This window comes from Phacochoerus africanus, chromosome 8, assembly GCF_016906955.1.
Source record: "Phacochoerus africanus isolate WHEZ1 chromosome 8, ROS_Pafr_v1, whole genome shotgun sequence".
Taxonomy (NCBI): Eukaryota; Metazoa; Chordata; class Mammalia; order Artiodactyla; family Suidae; genus Phacochoerus; species Phacochoerus africanus.
In genome coordinates, this window is record NC_062551.1 from 37,565,221 (window position 1) to 37,586,056 (window position 20,836).

Below are 20,836 nucleotides of genomic sequence, written 5' to 3' on the forward strand. Positions count from 1 at the left end.
GGGCACTTCTGCAGTGAGCTGTGTACAAATCCTTCTCCCTTTTGTGAGGGAAAAGGTCATACTAGGTTGACCTAGTGGAAAATTCAAATAATGCAATAGGATACGGAATATGTCTTCCTCCTCTCCCTGCCCTCCAGTTCCTTTATATGCAATATTACCATATTATTTTTGCACAATTTTAAACAAGATGTTCTATACTTTGCTTTTTCAATTAACACTATTTTGGAGATCATTATATCACTTCATGTAGAACTATCTTATTCTTTTGAAGAGCTGCCATGATACTCTCTTGTATTCATACCTTAATTTGCCCAAGTAATTCGCTGACTGACACCCGGGCTGCTTCTGATTTTTCTCTGACAAGCAATGCTGCAAAGTGCAATATCTTTGCACAAATGCATCTGGACACAGGTGGAGAATATCTTTTTTTTTAAATTCTTAGGAGTGGGATTGCAAGATCAAAGGTGAGGTGGATTTTAAATTTTGATACAATACTCTAAATAGTCTACCGATATACTCTTTCCAGCAACAACCCAATGCCCCTGTATTCTAATGTTAGGCCGTCTACACCTCCAAGTTGCGTGTTTTTTTTTTTTTTTTTTTCCCCTTGGCTTTTTCAGGGCCTCTCTTGAGGCACATGGACATTTCCAGGCTAGGGGTCCAATCGGAGCTGTAGTCACTGGTCTACACCACAGCCACAAGCAATGCCAGATCTGAGCTGCATCTGCAAACTACACCACAGCTCACGGCAACGCCCAATCCTTAATCCACTGAGCAAGGCCAGGGATCGAACCTGTGTCCTCATGGATATTAGTCGTTTCTGCTCAGCCATGACGGGAACTCCTAGATTGCGTGCTTGTGTTTGAGGGCAGGCATCTCCTATTCACATTTGTCTGGCAGAACTGGCCTTCAATAGCTATTTGACTTTGATACCTCGCAGCGCGAGCCCAAGGCTGGCATACAGTAGACTCATCAGATGTCTATTACGATCCCTCAATGATTAGACCTACTGAAGCTTATCAAATGCCCATCTGTGCTAAGAGCTTAACCTTCTACCTGCTCTTCACTCTCACGTGCTCCTTTCTCGGGGGAGGGGGCGTGCTCAGCACCACGACAACTCCTACTTGTACAGTCGTTGGTCGAGCCCAACGCCCGTTACGACCGAGCCCCGCCCAAACCACGCCCCCACGCCGGCCGTCGGGACGAGAGAGGGCGTGTCCATTGTCCCGCCGGACGATCCAGACAGTCTCCTCTCGTGAGAATCTGAGGATCCGACGCACTCAGGGACCCGAGCGGTGTGGGTGGGCGCTTGTTCCGCGGTCACCCGGAGCCGGCGCACGCCGCGCCCCGCCCCCTCTACACGCAGGCTCCGTGCGAGTACACGCACGCGCCCGCGCGCGCGCCCGCTATAGCCTCGGTCTGGCCTGCGGGGACCCGGCGCGCGGAGGCCGGGCCACTGAGGTACGAGGGGCGGAGCCCGAGCCGCCGCCGCTGCAGCCACCGCCACCGCCGCCGCCGTCGCCACCGCCGCTGCCGCCAGAAGGAGCATGTCTGCAACTCGAGCCAAGAAAGTGAAGATGGCCACCAAATCATGCCCGGAATGCGACCAACAGGTGGGCTCCGGGGGCCGGCCATGAGGGCCAGCGGGGCGAGTGCGTGCGGGCGGGCTGCGGTTGTCGGCGGCCGTTGGCTGTGGAGAGGCCGCTTGGCCGGGGTCCCGGCGGCAGAGCGAGTGGATCGGTCCTTGGGCTCGGTGGCCACGGTGGGAGTCCGGAACCGGCCGGGCCGAGCAGAGGGGTTGCTGGGGAAACGTCCGGGGCCGCAACCCGGCCGGTGCCCACCTGGCGGCGGTCAGACGGGGCGAGGGTCTTGCTCTGTGGCCGGGCCGCGCGAGGGGGGCGTGGGTTTGTCGTGAGCTGACGGGGCGCCCTGTCCGGACTCTGCCTGAGTCGTCAGGCCGGCTCCGGTGACAGCGGCAGGAGTGAGGGGTCAGTGGCCCAAGTGGGCGGAGCACAGCCCCTTCAGCCCCCTGCTGCCCCGACGAGAATACCCAATGTGCCCGACTAGGAGTTCGGGCTCCTGGCTCCGAAATCCCCCTCTTGCCAGGCAGTGTTGCTTTGTTCCCCTTTCAGTTATATACACTGGACCCCGCAAAACTCCCCACCGCTACCAGGGCTCATGCTTGAATGTGACAAAGGGGTTGCAATGTAATAGTTTTTAAGTTTTGGCGAAATTGGAGATTATTTTTGTCTTAGCTATATTTATTATATTTTTGACGCGAATGATTGTGGTTCTTTTCTATACGTTGTTTTAAATGGAACGTTATTGAATAACGCCCCTTTGAAGCCCTTCCTTTTGGGGAGCTCCTCACTTCCCCCCATCTGCCGCGGTATTCACTGTTAAAAAAATTGGCATTTCTGCTTCCAGATCTCCTAAAAAACATGTAGGTGGTTTTATGAATTTTAAATGACTGCTTTCTACACCATTTTTTAATGGTGTCATAGTTGTAATTATTAAAAATCTCGTTTTAGTGTTTTAGTTTAAGCGTGCCTCATTTTTTTTTTAGCGGAATAATACACCTTCTTCTAAACGTTACAAACTAATGAGTTAAAACTCGGTTAAGAGCATTAGTAAGTGCCTTTATTTCATGCCAACATGCTGATCTGGGTGTGTTTTTTTCTTTTCCACTGAAAGAATTTTTTCAAAATGACTACCTCTCTCCTCCCCCTTCCTTTTTCTTTCTTTCTTGCTGCTTTTTTTTTTTTTTAAATCAAGAGCAATTTGAAATGGCTGAAGACTTAAAATAAGCTGATTTCAGTGCATTCTTTAAGAAACTAGCTTAAAGGTTGATCAAACATTTTAACAGAAAATGTTGCATGTTTTGTTCAGTATCTCTTATAGGCAGTGGTAGATATGCTGATCAGAGGAAGGCTGTGCAAGGAGAATTACAATTTATTGATCGTATGAGTTTATTGAATATGCAGTATAAAAACAGTTTAGTATGTTTTTCAAAGTAGAGTTAAATTTCGATTCTTACCAATAAACTAAATTTACTAAATTCTGAAAAAAATTGGACTTTTTAAGTCTCCTTGCAGATTATTTCAGTATTTAAATCATTTCCATTTGTTCCAATTAATTGTGCAGAAGTATAAATTTTACATGGTATGCATTATGCATTCCAGTTTCTGTGGGGCACCAGTTTTTACAAATCCTGACCTTGTTGTACTTGGCAAGTAACCTTTTGGGAAAAAAATAACCTGTTTTTAAACAAAATGTGAACAGCGTTTTCTTTGGGAAAAAAATCGCATTAGTTTTGTTGTTACACAACCACCTCTCCAGCTGCCATAACAGAATATCATAGATTGGATGGCTCAAACAGCAGTAATTTATTTTCTCACAGTTCTGGAGGCTAGACATCCCAAGATCCTGGGAGAAAGGAGAGCTTTCTGGTATCTTTTTTTTCTAAGGACACTAATCCTGTCATGAGGGCCCCACCCTCATGATCTCATCTAAACCTAATTATCTCCTCTCCAGATACCATCACATTGGGAGTTTGGGGTTCCCATCTGAATTCGTTGCTGGGGTGTGGGAGATGGTGGGAGAGCAGAGACACAGTTCAGCCCATAGCAAGCTACAACATAATTTAAAGTGTTGGTTTGTGGTGTTCTTTATTCTAAATACTTAAGAGAATATAACATGTATGCGGACTAATTCACAGTTTTAGTGAGAGATTTTTTTTTTTTTTGTCTTTTCGAGGGCTGCACCCACGGCATATGGAGGTTCCTAGGCTAGGGGTCTAATTGGAGCTGTAGCTGCTGGCCTATTCCAGAGCCACAGCAATGCCAGATCTGAGCCTAATCTGCAACCTACACCGTCTGCAATGCTGGATCCTTAACCCACTGAGCGAGGCCAGGGATCCAACTGCAACCTCATGGTTCCTAGTTGGATTCATTTCCACTGTGCCACGATGGGAACTCCTTGAGTGATTCTTAAAAGGGATTTATCTTTTACTAAAAGTAACTAAATGAAAGAAAATGATAGATTAATTTTAGCTTTCTAATTATTTGAAAATAGAAGTTTCTTATAAATGAAAAAGAATTATAATCCAGAAATCCAGTTTTTAAAAAACAGTAGAATGCTGCTGTTATTCTGAATTGCTTGATGAGTATTAAATTATTGCTGTACAGCAGAAATTGACAACATTGTGAATCAACTATAATAAAATTTTTTTAATTTAAAAAATATTAAATTATAATTTAGATATAGTTTATAAGCAGAAATGTAAAATCTTTAAAGGTTGAGAAGATTGCACCAATTGACTAGATATTCAAATGTTTGTGTGTATAAGTTTAAAAACAGGTACAGAGATCAGCAAATAAGAGACCTAGATTTTCAATTGCTTTATAACATCCCCTTTTTTATGTCTCTACTGAAAATACAGTTCTGAAACATCTAAACCACAATACTTTTCATTTTCAAAGGTTTCACATCCACTAACTCAAATTACTGAGCCATTTTGAGTGTAGTAGTAGTCAAGATTCTTACTATTTTTCTGGTATCTTTTGTGTATGATTCTGTTTTTGCCTTTAAAAAAACTAGATCAGCTTCTTTCCCTCCGTTTATAGGAAATTTTTGTTTATGTGACATTTAGCAAGTGTGTCTGCTATAGATTACGTTCTTGCAGCAAAGAGTATAAATGGATTTTCTGTAATGTGTTTATTTTTGAGCTTTTTAAAGTCAGTGAAACAGTATAGGACCAGGATTTTGTTTTCTGCAGTTTTTTTTTAACCTGTTTTACTTGTAAAACATGCAAACAATCTAAATACTTGATTTTCAAGGAATAAATTGCTGTACAAGAAACCGTCAGTAAACAAAACTTAGAAGTTTTTTTCTGACATTTTAAAATCCTGAAAGTTGGAGTTCCCTGGTAGCATTCCTTCTTGTCACTGCTGTGGCTTGGTTCGATCCCTGGCCTGGGAATTTCCACATGCCATGGGTGAGGCCAAAAAAACCAAAAAAACAACACTAAACAAAAGAATCTTAAAACAATTAAAATTCTTGAAAGTTATAACATTAGAACTTTCATTACTATTTTTGGCATTACAACTGAAATTTAAAGGAAGTTTATAATTAAAGTTAGTATATTTTACTCTTTTGTACTGATATTTATTTACATTTAATACTCTTGAAATTTATTTTTTAAATCCCCATATAAAATTAGGTTCTAATTTGTATTCTTTTAGTAACATAACATTTATTGAAAAGAAATCTTTGTTATGAGGAATAGCGTTATATGTTAATTACTATATGACCACATGTACCCTGGAAAAAATTTTCAAATTAAAATATTTATTTAAAAAAAATAAGGGAAGTTTAAGTGTTTTCTTAAAATTTAAATTATACAATAATATAAAGGGATTAATATTACTGAAATTGTCCACCCTTTAATAATTCTTTTTACAGAGTCTGTGGAGGTTTTTTTTTTTTTTTGGATGGTGTAGAGGGAAGGACTCCAGTTTAAGAAGCACTTTCTGGGTGATTTTAGCTCAGGAGCATGAATGGTTCTTGAGCATAAGACTTTCATTAAGGGATGTAAAATAGTCTATCAGCTGCATTAGTCATCCCAAAGCCAAATGTACATTTCTCATCTAACTCTAGCACTCTATTAATTCTGGATATGGGTTGATAAATTTTTTTTGACTTAAATTTCAACTTATTGAGTTTCAGTAGCTGAGAGAAAATAGTCGTTGAGTAGCAAAGGAGCTGTTGAATAAGAACATGCTTGTGTTCTTTGGATAGCATTAACTTAAAACAATTTATATTAATGTGGATGCCTTTAATGATGTGTTTAAGTGTAAAGGAAATGAGTCAGTAACTTTGAGCTTGGTTTCTGTAAGATGTGAAATTTTTAAAATGATAAAACATACCTATTTTGGGCAGATTTTACACTACTAAGAAATGCAACATTACATTTTCTGTCATGGTTTGAAAGAATCTTACTACATTCTTGATAAAGCAAGCTGTTAGACATATCTGGAGTTTGATTATTTTTGTAGGATTCATTGTTATTTTTCATAAATACAAACTAGAATTCTTTAGCATTTTTATACAAAGAGAAGGAATTCAGCCAAAATTCTAATCTAGCTTATGATTATTTAGATCAAATATTCTAGATTATAAATCATTCTGTACATGTATGGATGAAAGCTTTACAATTGTAACTAAACTTTTACATAAGCAGAACTGTAGGCAAATGGAATTTATTTTACAAAGGGAATTAGTTTTTTGACTATAATTATTCTGTGAGTACTTTTTGTTGAGATTAATTTTTGGTTTTTGGTGAAAGTGTCTTTCTTTAGTCCAAGATCATTAAGGTTAATATTATTGAAACAGGGAGTTACCATCGTGGCTCAGCAGTAGTGAACCCGACTAGCATCCATGAGGACGCGGGTTCAATCCCTGGCTTTGCTCAGTGGGTTAAGGATCCAGTGCCGTGAACTGTGGTATAGGTCTGTGGTGTAGATTGCAGATGCGGCTCAGATCTGGCCTTGCTGTGGCCAGCAGCTGCAGCTCTTATTCTTGGACCCCTGGCCTGGGAAACTCCATGTGCTGCAGGTGTGGCCATAAAAAGCAAAAGCAAAAAAAAAAAAAAAAAAAAAAAAAAGAAAAGTAGTGAAACAGCTATGGAGAGAAATCTAAAACTTTTTTCAGTGATTTTCAGTAACATTTGGCTTTAAAAATATTTATAGACTTGAAATGGAGAAAGAAGCCACTTTGTTGAAATAGTTTATGTATGTATGTATGTATGTATTTATTTATTTATTGTCTTTTTGCTATTTCTTTGGGCCGCTCCCACGGCATATGGAGGTTCCCAGGCTAGGGGTTGAATTGGAGCTGTAGCCACCGGCCTACACCAGAGCCACAGCAACGTGGGATCCGAGCCGCGTCTGCAACCTACACCACAGCTGATGGCAACGCTGGGTCATTAACCCACTGAGCAAGGGCAGGGACCGAACCCGCAACCTCATGGTTCCTAGCCGGATTCGTTAACCACTGCGCCATGACAGGAACTCCGTAGTTTATGTATTTAGAAACAGAAGCCTGAAGAGCATAAGTGTTAGCCAACGTCCTTCCTGGAGCTGAGACTATAAGATCCTAGATATCAACTCCTACCTTGCCCAACACTCTCTTTTGTTTGTACCATACTTTTGCCCCTCAAACTTGTAGTTGTAAACTATTTTTTTTGTTGGTGGTAATTGGCATCATACCCCTTCGTGTTGGAACTTGGGTTGTTTTCAGTTCTTTTTTGAAATATTCCAGTGGGGGCCTCATAATGTTATGTTGGGATTACTTTCATGACTTCCCAACCATGCCCCCTTTTCCAATTTATTCTATATAAACTGCTATCAAACTAATAGTTTAGGAAATGCTACGATTTTTCCCATGTATTTTCCTTGGCTTTGACTCTGTTATGGTTTTCTATTGTTCATTCACATTGACATGTTCATCAAGCATTTACTATAATTATGGTATTGTAATGCATTAGTAGAATGTGGAGAAGTAGAGGACACAATACCCATCTCACGTAATTTTTTTTTTTTTTTTTAGGGCTGCACCAGAGGCATATGTAAGTTACCAGGCTAGGGGTTGAGTTGGAGCTGTAGCTGGTGGCCACAGCTCACAGCAACGCCGGATCCTTAACCCACTGATCAAGGCCAGGGATCAAACCACATCTTCATGGCTACTAGTTGGCTTCATTACTGCTGTGCCACAATGGGAACTCCTCATATAATTTGTTTTAAGGAGGTAGGGTTTAAGTCCATGATTCCTACTTCAAGTAATTTATCATTCAGTTCAGGAGACTACATAAACATTGAGAAGTTTAACAACAGAAAAACAATAATAATTTGTTGTTTCCTTTCTTTCTCTACAGGTTCCTGTTGCATGTAAATCATGTCCCTGTGGTTACATATTTATTAGCAGAAAACTTTTAAATGCAAAACACCCAGAAAAATCATCATCTACTACAGGTAATTCTGAGTTTGCTACATTTTTTTTAGCGTTTTGATGGAGAAATAAAATTCTTGTGAATTTACTATTCAATTTTTGTTGAAGTTAAAGATTAAAATCTATCGAAGTATGTGGTGTTTTTTCTTTTTGCTTTTTAGGGCCACACCCATGGCATATGGAGGTTTCCAGGCTAGCAGTCTAATCAGAGCTGTAGCTGGTGGCCTAAGCCACAACCACAGCAACACAGGATCCGAGCCAGGTCTGCCACCTACACCACAGCTCATGGCAATACTGGATCCTTAACTCACTGAGTGAGGCCAGGGATCGAACCTGCATCCTCATGGATGCTAGTCAAATTTGTTAACCGCTGAGCCATGATGGGAACTCCAGAGTATATGTTTTTTATTTTTGGAGGATGGAGAGCCATTAAAGGGAGTGACCTATTCTAATTTTTAAAAATTAAAAAAAAAATGTATAGTAAAGGTATAATTGACATTCAATAAATTGTGCATATTTAAAGTATATGTTTTAAGTGTTGTCATATGTTTATATCAGTTAATCAGGAAAATGAACATGTCCATCATTCCCATAAGTTTTCTAGCTCCCTTTTGTAATCTTTCCTTCTTGTTCCCTCCCCCCACATAATCACTGATTTGCTTTCTGGTACTGTTTTAGAACTTTACTTTATATGAAAGGAGTCATACAGTATGCACTTTTTTTGCCTAGCTTCTTTCACTGAGTGAGCATAATTTAAGATTCGGCCATATTATTGTGTATGTCAGTAAGAATTCATTCCTTTTTATTCCTTAGTATTTCTTTGTGTGGATCCGACACAGTTGGTTTATTTGTTCACTGGTTGACGGACACTTGGGTTTTTTCCCCCTCATAGTGCTGGTAAAATTTGTAACAACTTTAAAGTGTTTTGTGTTTTTTTTTTTTAAATTAGTGACTGAAAAAATATGACCTGATTTTGGTGTGACTATAATTTTTAAACGTTGATTATTTTTTGTAATTCTCTGATATAGAACATCTAAAAAATGTCTAGTTCAAATTTTATTTTCCTATTAATGTAGACAGATTGGATTTATTCAGTGGATATATTTTTTAAAAGGTGAAATTTTATTTGTTCTTTCGATAAAATCAGAGCTTTGTACATTCCTGATCCCCAAATAAGAGTAGATTGATTACAAAATTATATATGAGATGCTAGACACTGTTCTAAGCTTTAGGCCTAAAGTAATGAATGAATCTGTTATCAAGGCAGGTTCACTCCAGAGCTGGCTTCATTCTTGTGGGCAGGAAAATAAATAGTGAACAAATAAGCAGGGAGAATATAAAGCTGTGATAAATGTGCTGCAGTGTGTAACTAGAAAGCTACTTTTGATTGAATGGTTGGAGGCTTCTCTGAGAGGTGACATTTAAGCTGAGGCTGAATAGGGTAACCATGAAAAGACCAGGAAAGAGACCATTCTTGACAGCTGAAATAGCAAATGGAAAAATTCTAGGATTGTTAAAAGTTTGGTATATTTTAGGAACAAAAAGGCCAGTGTGGTTTCAGTGTAGACGGTAGGACCAACAGAGTGAGATGAGGCCAGAAGGATACACAGGGGCCAGATTATTTAGGGCTTTGTAAGCCAGAATAAGGTTTTGGATTTTGTTCTTATAATGTGAAGAGAAACTATCTCTAGGATGTGGGATGAGGTGAGGGAGAGGTGGCATGCTTTGATTTGCCTTTTAGAAAGATCATTCTGACTGCTCTCTGGAAAACGGTTTGTGGGGTTACAAGGTGGAAGTGAGCTATTGCAGTATGTTAACTGAATGAGGATGCCGAGTTAGAGTGGTTATAGTAGGAGATGATTCAAGAGTTATTTATATTTATGTCTTTGAGAGGTCTGTTTATCCTAGGTCTACAGAGAAGTGAGAGGAAAGCTGTTTAATTCTGTTTCTGTCTCTGTTTGAGTTTGCTCTCTTTCAACATAAGAATGGACTTACTGTTAATTTATTAGTTCTTAAAAGCTGTTCCTGGATTGGTCAGTAGAGAGCTTGTTAAACATGGATTCCTATTTCTTATTCCTTAAGAGTCTGATTCAGGTATGGGAATCTTGGAATGATTCATTCAGATTTGCTGAGGTGGAATGTCAACTCGGTTCTGAGTCTCCAAAATGACTAAGACATGGTCCATGCTGTTAGTAAGACAAGTTTATGTTTATTTTTTTAATTTGAGAAATATTCTTGAGCCCCTCCTATGTACCTATGATTAAGGTGAGGAATGAGGTAAGGAAGAAACCCAGTGAGGAGATAGAGAAAAGGGACAGATGCTACAAGTGTTAAGGAGCTAGAATCATTTGAAGGAGAAGGAAGACTTTAGAATGACTCCCAGATTTCTGACTTGGGTTACTGGTTAGAAGGGGAATATAAAGATGAAGACAAGTTTTGAGGGAAAGATTAAGTTAGGTTTGGATATAGTTGTGAAATACCATTCATGTGGATTTTTGTTTTTTTTTCCCGTTGGACATATAGTCTGAAGCTGAGGGAATAGCTTCAGCTAGAGATAAAGGTTTTGAACCAGCAATGAATAGATGGTTGTTGATGTCATGGAAATGGATGAGCTGGTGCTACGGGGTCTTTAGGATTGGAAGAGAAAGCAGTTGAGGGACTGAACTCTGGCATACTCCAATCTTTTCTTTGCTTTGCTTTGCTTTTCTTCTCTTTTCTTTTCTTTCCTTCTTTCCTTTCTTTCCTTTCTTTTCTTTCTTTTCTTTCTTTCTGCTTTTTAGAGCTGCGCTTGTGGCATATGGAAATTCCCAGGCTAGGGGTCAAATTAGAGCTACAGCTGCCAGCCTGTGCCACAGCCACAGCAACATGGGGTCTGAGCCGTGTCTGCGACCTATACCACAGCTCACGGCAACGCTACCCGACCCACTAAGCAAGGCCAGGGATTGAACCCACATCCTCATGGATACTAGTTGGATTTGTTTCCACTGTGCCGCAACAGGAACTCCTGACAGACTTTGGTCTTAAAGGGTGGAAGTGGGTAGGAGGTCCTGTCAGCTGTGGAGAGCAGCAGAGGGTGATTGTCAGCATACATAGGTCGGAGTGATGAGTGAAAAGCAGTTCATTATTATTTTACATTTGGAGTTTCCTAAGGTTCTGTTGTTTAATAAGAGTAGCCTTATGACCTTGAAGTGAAGATGAAACATTGAAGCCTAGAAATCCTAGGGAGGAGGAAGAAGAACCAGCAAAACAAACAGAAAGAATAAAAAGGATAGAGAAAAATCAGGGTAGACTGTGCTGTAGAACCAAAGGAAGAAAGAGTTTTAAGAAGGCGTAAGAGCCTGTAAAGCAGTTTGCTATAGTACGGACATCAGGGTTGGAAGATCTTGCTTCAGATTCCAGTTTGGTCATTTTTTTAACCTCCACGAGCAGCTACTGTTTACTTGCGTATACATATATTTATAGTACCCACCTTAGAGGATTGAAGTTTAGATGAAGTTCATATGAAAATGTCTAACATTAAAGAAAGCTTGGTATGTTATAGGTTCTCAGTAAATACTCATTTTTACAGTTAAGTTTCTTAAAAGTAAGATTTACCTTGGGTAGCCTGTAGTTTGTAGGAAATTGAGAAGAGTATGATTTTTAAAATGTCCACATTTTATCAAGTACTTGATGAATGTTGTCAGTGGGTTCTAGAATATTTCAGTTTTAATTAGAGAATTTGTAGAAGAAATGAAATTGATATATATTATATATCTGGAAAGATAAATTCACTAATAATCTAGAAAGAAATGCTGTTGAAATAAAAGACCATTCTTTTTGTCCACATTCTGACAAAAATTTAAAAGATTTCTAAATGCTTTTTTTTTTTTTCCTTTTATGGCTGCATCTGTGGCATATGGAAGTTCCCAGGCTAGGGGTCGAATGGGAGCTGCAGCTGAGGCAGCATGGCAACACCAGATCCAAGCCGCATCTTTGACCCATGCTGCAACTTATGGCAACTCTGGATCCTTCACCCACTCAGCTAGGCCAGAGATTGAACCCGTATCTTCACGGAGACTAAGTTGGATCCTTAACCCACTGAGCCACAGTAGGAACTCCCTAAGTACTTTTATAATTATGGCAAAATGAGTACTTTCCTTCTGGTGGTGAGAGTGTAAATTGGCTTGCCTTTTCGGAGAGCACTCTGACAGTAGTTAAAACTTTTAAATTTATATAACCTAGAATCTAGACTTCTTTATCAATTGATATGTAGCCTAGAGATATAATTGTATATAATACACAATAAAATATTTACTAGGATTTTCAGCCAGCATTGTAATAGCAAAAAGTTAAGCCTATTATCATCACTAGGGAATGGGTAATTAAGTAGGGTACATCTTTTAGAGAAGGCATATGTGCTAATTATGAGCTCCTGGGTTTTTTTTTTTTTTTTTAAAGATTCCAAACATAAGTGAGATTGTATGATGTTTGTCTTTCTGTGTTTTATTTCACATAGCATACTGCCCTCAAGGTCCATCCATGTTGTCACAAACGGCAGGATTTCATTCTTTTTTTTTTTTTTAGGGCTGAATAATACTCCACGTTATGTTTATCTATTCATCCATTGATGGACATTTAGGTTGTTGCCATACCTTGGCTATTGTGAATAATGCTGTAGTCAACATGGGGATGCATCTATCTTTCAAGTTAGTGTTTTTCATTTTCTTTGGATAAATATCCAGAAGTGGAGTTGCTAGATCATATTGTAGTTCTATTTTTCATTTGTTTTTAAGACCCCCACAAAATGATTTTTACATGTGGTATTAATCACTAAATGCCTAAATGGATAGGTAACTAGTTAACAAAGAGGAATCAAGGAAGACTTTATTTGCATAAACATTGAAAACAAAAGAGAGAAATATCTTTAAAACTCAAATAGCATTTAGGAGTTCCCGTCGTGGCTCAGCTGAAACGAATCTGACCAGGAACGGTGAGGTTGTGAGTTTGATCCCTGGCCTTGCTCAGTAGGTTAAGGATCTGGCGTTGCTGTGAGCTGTGGTGTAGGCCAGCAGCTACAGCTCCGATTCCTAGCCTGGGAACCTCCATATGCCACGGGTGTGGCCCTAAAAAGCAAAATAAACAAATTAAAGAAAATCTACATTAAAAAAAAAAAAACTCAAATAGCATTTATCTTAAAAGTAAAATCAGGAGTTCCTGTTGTGCTACAGTAGAACCGAATATGACTAGTATCCATGAGGATGCACGTTCGATCCCTGGCCTTACTTAGTGGGTTAAGGATCCGATGTTGTCATGAGCTGTAGTGTAGATTGCAGATTCGGCTTAGATCCCATGTTTCTGTGCCTTTGGTATAGGCTGGCAGCCATAGCTCTGATTCAACCCCTAGTCCAGAAGCTTCCATAAGCCTCGGGTGTGGCCCTAAAAAGCAAAAAAAAAAAAAAAAAAGCTATAAAAGATAATTTTAAATTTCAGTGGGTTGAAATCTCTTATTTATTATAATTTTGTGACATGCAGGGAGAAAATAATCTCTTAAGCTATTTTTTTAATCCTGGTTTGAACTGTTCAACTTATATTTTTCAAATATAGTGATCATCTTTATATCTTCATAACATGTGTGGAAATATGGAAGTAGGACATTAGACCAGCATATGAAACTTTGTCTAGCTGAAAATATAGATGAAAATTCAGAATCAATTATGGAAATTAAGATATTTTTACAAGTTTAAACTTAATTTTGACGAGGAAAAGATGAGTGTTACAAATTAATACTCAGTGTTTTTGTATGAGTACATAGAACCTCAAGGCAACAAATTACTGTTATTATTATTAATATTATTATTTTGCTTTGTAGGGCTGCACCTGCAGCGTATGGAAGTTCCCAGGCTAGGGGTCTAATCAGAGCTCTTGCTGCCAGCCTACGCCACAGCCACAGCAACACCAGATCTGGGCCACGTCTGCCACCTACACCACAGCTCATGGCAATGCCAGATCCTTAACCCACTGAAGGAAGCCAGGGATCGAACCTGCAACCTCATGGTTCCCAGTCAGATTCATTTCTGCTGTACTACAATGGAAACGCTAATAAATTATTCTTTGATACCTTTCCAAATGAGTTAGGAATGTATTGTTTTATCCTTTTTTGAAGAGGGCAACATTAAATGGAGGTAAATTTTAAAAAATTGACTGTCTTGTTCAGTAGGATTTCATTTCTTTTTTTTTCTTTTTTCTTTTGGCCATACCCATGGCATATGGATGTTCCCTGGGCAAGGGAGTTGGATTGGAGCTGCAGCTGTGGTTTGGATCCTTAACCCACTGTGGTTGGGCCAGGGATCAGACCCATGGCTTAGCAGATACAGCACCAGGTTCTTAACCCGCTGTGCCACAGCAGAACTCCCAGGTTTCATTTCTAAATTGAATAGGTAACAGAGTTTAAAAGTAGCCATCAGATTAAGCCTTACTTAGTCTGTTAATTTGAGGAGATTTCTTTTCTTTCTTTTTATTTGCTGAGCCTACAGCGTGTGAAAATTCCTGAGCCACAGATGGATCCTGCAGTACAACCTGAGCTACTGCAGTGACAACGCCTGAGCTTTAACCCATTGTGCCACAAGGGAAATTTCCTTAAAAAAGAAATTAAAGGAAATATTGCATTTCCTAAAATTGAAAGTATCTGTACTGTGGACTAAACCTACTAAACTCTAGTAGTAATCTATTCAAATATTTGATCAGTCCGTAACTGCTGTGGTGGTTGTCTATTCAGATATTGGTCAGTCACCAAATACTGACAAAAGCAGTTTTTGGTGAGAACAAACTCAGTTCATTCCAATCTTTTTGTTTGTTTTTTGCTTTTTAGGGCCACACCTGTGGTATATGGAAGTTTCCAAGCTTAGGGGTCTAATCAGAGGTGCAGCTGCCAGCCTGCGCCACAGCTCATGGCAACGTCGGATCATTAACCCATTGAGCAAGGCCAGGGATCGAACCTACATCCTCATGGATACTAGTTGGGTTCGTTACTGCTGAGCCACAATGGGAACTCTCTCACATCTTTTTTTTTGCTATTTCTTGGGCTGCTCCCACGGCATATGGAGGTTCCCAGGCTAGGGGTTGAATCGGAGCTGCAGCCACCGGCCTACGCCAGAGCCACAGCAATGTTGGATCCGAGCTGCGTCTGCAACCTACACCACAGCTCACGGCAACGCCGGATTGTTAACCCACTGAGCAAGGGCAGGGACCGAACCCACAACCTCATGGTTCCTAGTTGGATTCGTTAACCACTGCGCCACGACGGGAGCTCCACTCTCTCACATCTTTAAATTTGGTTTTCTAGGTGAGTGTTCTGGGTGGTTTAATTACATCACGAGTGCTATTTTGCATTTAATAACCATGGATATACCTTTTTCCTTTAAAATTTTTAAATTATGAAAAGTGTAAAGAAAAAGTTAACTGAAAATCTAAATGAGATACTAGTTTATAAAAGACTTCCTCTAAAGATAAGAAAAAGATTTAAAATAGTAGGAAATTGGGGAGTTCCCATAATGGTTCAGTGGTAGCACACCTGACTAGTATCCATGAGGACTCAGGTTCAATCCTTGGCAGCTGTGGGTTAAAGGATCTAGCACTGTGGTGGAGGTCGCAGACTTAGTTGGGATCTGGCATCGCTATGGCTGTAGGCAAGTGGCTACAGCTCCAGTTGGATCCCTGGCCTGGGAATTTCCATATGTGGGGGGTGTGGCCCTAAAAAGACAAAAAAAAAAAAGTAGTAGGAAATTGGACTGGCTTATTAGTATTTAATTATGTATTTCTCAGTGGTTTAAGCATAAACTTAGTCAAATAATAACAACCTCTCCATTTTTTAATGGGGGAAGGAAAAAAGGGATATGAATATTAAACCTAGATTAATTTTCAAATTACATTTGAAAGCCTGATAAATAAGCAAAATCTAGGAGTTCTCTGGTGACTGAGTGGGTTAAGGATCTGATGTTGCCACTGCTATGTTGCAAGTTTGATCCCTGGTCAGGAAACATCTGTATACTGCAGGTTTGGCCAAAAAAAAAAAAAAAAAAAAGCGAAGTCTATTTGTCATTGTACGTTTGTCCAAACCCAAAGAATATAGGACACCAAGAGTAAACCCCAATGTAGACTATGGACTTTGAGTGATAACACTTTGGTTGTGTTAGTGCAGTTCATCAACTGTAACAAATGTGCAAATGTGTCTGTAAATGACATACTTGCTTTTGGAGTTGAGGAAAAAAAATAGAAAAGGATTATTGCCAATGTGTTTTAGAAACCCAGAGTGACTGAACAACAGTTCAGTAGTAAATGATCCTCAATTCTGAACTACTTCATAGTGAAGGTTTGCTTTTGTTACTTTAGAGAACATTGTTTTTTACATGCTAATCACTTAAAACTGCTGTATATTCATATGTGGAACATAGTTTTTTTTTTGTCTTTTTTTTGGTCTTTTCTAGGGCTGAACCTGCAGCATATGGAAGTTCACAGGCTAGGGGTCTAATTGGAGCTGTAGCTGCTAGCCTGCTCCAGAGCCACAGCAATGCCAGATCCGAGCTGTGTCTTTGACCTACACCACAGCTCATGGCAATGCCAGATCCTTAACCTGCTGAGTAAGGCCAGGGATCAAACCCACAACCTCATGGTTCCTAATCGGATTCGTTAACCACTGAGCCATGACGGGACTCCCAGGAAGGTAGTTTTTATTTTGCCTTTTTTTGGGGGCCACACTTGTGGCATATGAAAGTTCCCAGGCTGGGGGTCAAATTGGAGCTACAGCTGCTGGCCTGTGCCCAAGCCATAGCAACTCCAGCTCCAAGCTATGTGTCTGTGACCTACGCCACAACTTGGCAGCAACTCCAGGTCCTTAACCCACTGAGTGGGGCCAGGGATTGAATCCTCATCTTCATGGATACCAGTTGGACTTGTTTCTGATGAGCCACAATAGGGGGTCCTATTTTGCCTTTTTTTTTTTTTTTTTTTTTTTGGCCGCCTTGCAGCATATGGAGTTCTAGGCCAGGGATCAGATCAGAGCCATAGTTATGACCTAAGCTGCTGCAGCTGGATCCTTAACTCACTTTGCTGGGCTGGGGATCGAACCTCGTCCCAGCGCTCCAAAAATGCTGTCAATCCTGTTGCACCACAGAAGGAACTCCCCTATTTTGCTTTTTGGTGAAAAAATGCATACCTTCATCTCTGTGCTTGTATTTTTAGGTTCTTAATCATATAGTTTACATAAATGGTATCTATATTCATCTTTAAGACATTTTGCATAGAATCCTCTGATTTCTTCTAATCAAGACTGCCTGATTTTAGGTCTGCTGCACAGCTGTCATACTAAAATTTCTTTCCATTGTACTACAGGGATAATCTCACTTTTTCTTATATACCTTTTTTTTTTAAATCCATATGTTTTTATTTCTGGAACTAATTTTCAAAAAATTGTTTCAGACCTGGAAAAAATTTTCATAAAAGACACATGGTGGTACATTTCCTATCTATCATTGTGGAGAGTGTCTTTACTTTGCACTCCCCGTCTGTTTCCTGATACTCAGTGCTTTCTATCTGAAGACTCAAGTCTTCAGTTTAGCACAGTTTTTACCTATTTCTTTTTCCCATATGCTCTCTTCTTTTCCTTCTGGTATCCTTACTGGATGATATATTGGAATCACCATCCACAGAAAACCTGACCAACAGTGGATTGGACAGATAGTTTTCTTTTCCTGTTTTTTGGGGGCCACTTCCATGGCATGCAGAGGTTCCCAGGCCAGGGATTGAACCAGTGCCACAGCAGTGACCCAAGCCACAGCAGTGACAACACCAGACCCTTAACCCACTGAGCCACCAGGGAACTCCTACTTTTCCTATTTAATGAAGAAAGATGAAGTGGGCACTGTAGTTGAACTTCTGCATCCATGGGTTTCCACATCTGTAGGTTCCAGCAACAGTGGGTTGAAAATATTTAGGAAAAAAAAATTCCAGAAAGTTCTGTAAAGCAAAACTTGCACTTGCTGTGCACCAGTAACTGTTTACATAGCATTTACATTGTATTAAGTATTACATCTAGAAATGGCTTAAACTACTCAGGTGGATGTGTGTAGGTTTTGTGCAAATAGTATACCATTTTATATAAGGGACTTGAACATCTGCAGAATTTGGTATCTGTGGGAGTCCTAGAACCACTTCCCCATGGATATCAAGGGACTACTGTACAGGACTATTGGTTTAGTGATATCATCAAGGACTTAAGGTCTTCTGTTTCTTGAGAATGTGTGGCTTTCATCCTCACTGTTACAGGATAATCTTTGTACATCAAGGCATCCTGTAAGCATTCCAAATAGGAAGAAGAGGGATGGGCAGAGGGACAAAGTGGTATGCCAGTCATGCTTACCTCCTTAAAAGGAAACTTTCTGGGATTTCCTTGGTGGTTTAGAGGGTTAAGGCTCCAGCATTGCCACTGCTGTGGCTTATGTCACTGCTGTGGCATGGGTTTGATCCCTGGCCTGAAAACTTCTGTTTGTTGTGGATGTGGCAAAGAAAAAAAAAGAAAAGAAATTTTCTGGAAACCTTATCCAGTTCCATTTACATGTCATTGGCCAGAACTAAATTTCATTTCGACTTCACCTGCAGGAGAATGTGTATATTTTAGTTGGGCACATTGCCCTCTTGACCTTAACAGGATTCTATTCTTTTTTTTTTTTTTTGGTCTTTTTGCCTTTTTCTAGGACTGCTCCTGAGGCATATGGAGGTTCCCAGGCTAGGGGTCTAATCGGATCTGTAGCTACACCACAGCCACCACAACGCCAGATCCGAGCCATGTCTGCGACCCACACCACAGCCCACGGCAACGCCAGATCCTCAACCCACTGAGCAAGGCTAGGGATCAAACCTGCAACCCCATGGTTCCTAGTTGGATTCATTAACCACTGAGTCACAACGGGAACTCCAGCAGTTTTCTGTTCTTAAGGAAGAGCTGGAAAATGAACATTAGGTAGGTAATTAGCAATTATGTCATAGATTACCATTAGATTTCTTGGGTCTTTCCTTTATTTCTGTTCTCTTATCATCATATTCTTTTCTTTGTTCCAGAAAATTTAAATGTTTTCTTTTTCTAGATCTATAATCCTGTCTTCAGCCATTTCCATTACTTAATTTGTCTTTTGAACTTTATTTTGCACAGTTCATTTTGTTTTCTAATTTCTTTTTCTTTTCTTTTTTTTTTGTCTTTTGTCTTTTTTGTTGTTGTTGTTGTTGTTGTTGTTGCTATTTCTTGGGCCGTTCCCGCGGCATATGGAGGTTCCCAGGCTAGGGGTTGAATCGGAGCTGCAGCCACCAGCCTACGCCAGAGCCACAGCAACGTGGGATCCGAGCCTCGTCTGCAGCCTACACCACAGCTCACGGCAACGCCGGATCGTTAACCCACTGAGCAAGGGCAGGGACCAAACCCTCAACCTCATGGTTCCTAGTCAGATTCGTTAACCACTGCGCCATGACGGGAACTCCTCTAATTTCTTTTTCATGGATCCTTTTTTTGTTGTTCATCTTGTTAAAAAATTTTCTTTTTAGGGCCACACATGTGTCATATGGCAGTTCCTAGGCTAGGAGTCGAATCAGAGCTGCAGCTGAGGCCTATGGTGCAACTTGCAGCTTGAGGCAGTGCCGCACCCTTAACTCACTGAGCAGGGCCAGGAATCAAACCCATATCCTCACAGAGACAGTGTCCTTAAGTCCCTGAGCCACAACAGGAGAACTCCTTTGTCATGTCTTTTATTGTGGTAAAATATACGTAACATAAAATTTCGTATTTTAATCATTTTAAGTTGTACAGTTTAGTGGCATTAAGTACATTCACACTGCATGCTTAATCATCACTGTCCATTTCCAGAACTCTTTTCATCTTCCCAAACTGAAATTCCATACACATTAAACAATTAACTCCCCATTCTCCCATCTTCTGTCCCCATTCCACCCCAGACCACCACTATTCTTTCAGTGCTTGTGAATGTGACTACTGTAGTTACGTCCTATAAGTGGAATCATACAGTATTTGTCCATTTGTGTCTGGTTTCACTTAGCATGATGTCTTCAGAGTTCATCCATTTTCTAACATGTTAGAATTTCCTTCCTGAATAATACTCCATTGTGTGTATATACCCCATTTTGTTTATTCATACATTGATGGACACTTGAGTTGCTTCCACCTTTTGGCTGTTGTGAAAAATGCTGCTTGTTGGAGTTCCCGTCGTGGCGCAGTGGTTAACGAATCCGACTAGGAACAATGAGGTCTCTGGTTTGGTCCCTGCCCTCGCTCAGTGGGTTAATGATCTGGCGTTGCCGTGAGCTGTGGTGTAGGTTGCAGACGCGGCTCGGATCCCACGTTGCTGTGGCTCTGGCGTAGGCCAGGGGCTGCAGCTCTGATTCAACCCCTAGCCTGGGAACCTCCATATGCCGCGGGAGCGGCCCAAAGAAATAGCAAAAAAGACAAAAAAAAAAATGCTGCTTGTGAACATGTGTGTACAAATACCCATTCAGTTCCCTATTTTTATTCCTTTTGGGTATATGCCCAGAAGAGGAAATGCTGAATTATATAGTTTAATTTTTTGAGGACTTGCCATTATTGTTTGTACCATTTTTCATTATCACCAGCAATGCACAAAGGTTCTGATTTCTCCACATCCTCACCAACACTTGTTATTTTATGTGAATTTCATAATAGCCATCCTAATGGGTATGAAGTGATATTGTGATATTAATTTGCATTTCCCTAATGATTAGTGATGTTGAACATCTTTTTATGTGTTTAGTGACCATTTGTCTCTCTTTGGAG

At 40.1% G+C, this 20,836-nt stretch overlaps 1 protein-coding gene across 2 annotated transcripts in view; it reads left to right on the forward strand.

Annotated features, from left to right (window-relative positions):
• Positions 1 to 1,233: 1,233 nt before the first annotated feature.
• C8H16orf87 (chromosome 8 C16orf87 homolog) overlaps positions 1,234 to 20,836 on the forward strand; it is a 32,938-nt gene continuing 13,335 nt past the window's right edge. The window contains exons 1-2 of one of the 2 annotated variants that reach the window (XM_047792264.1): positions 1,234 to 1,613; positions 7,934 to 8,030. In XM_047792264.1, the coding sequence (XP_047648220.1) occupies positions 1,548 to 1,613; positions 7,934 to 8,030 (163 nt within the window). In that variant the 5' untranslated portion in view covers positions 1,234 to 1,547. The remainder of the gene's footprint in view (positions 1,614 to 7,933; positions 8,031 to 20,836) is intronic. The other variant, XM_047792263.1, reaches the window with a different exon arrangement.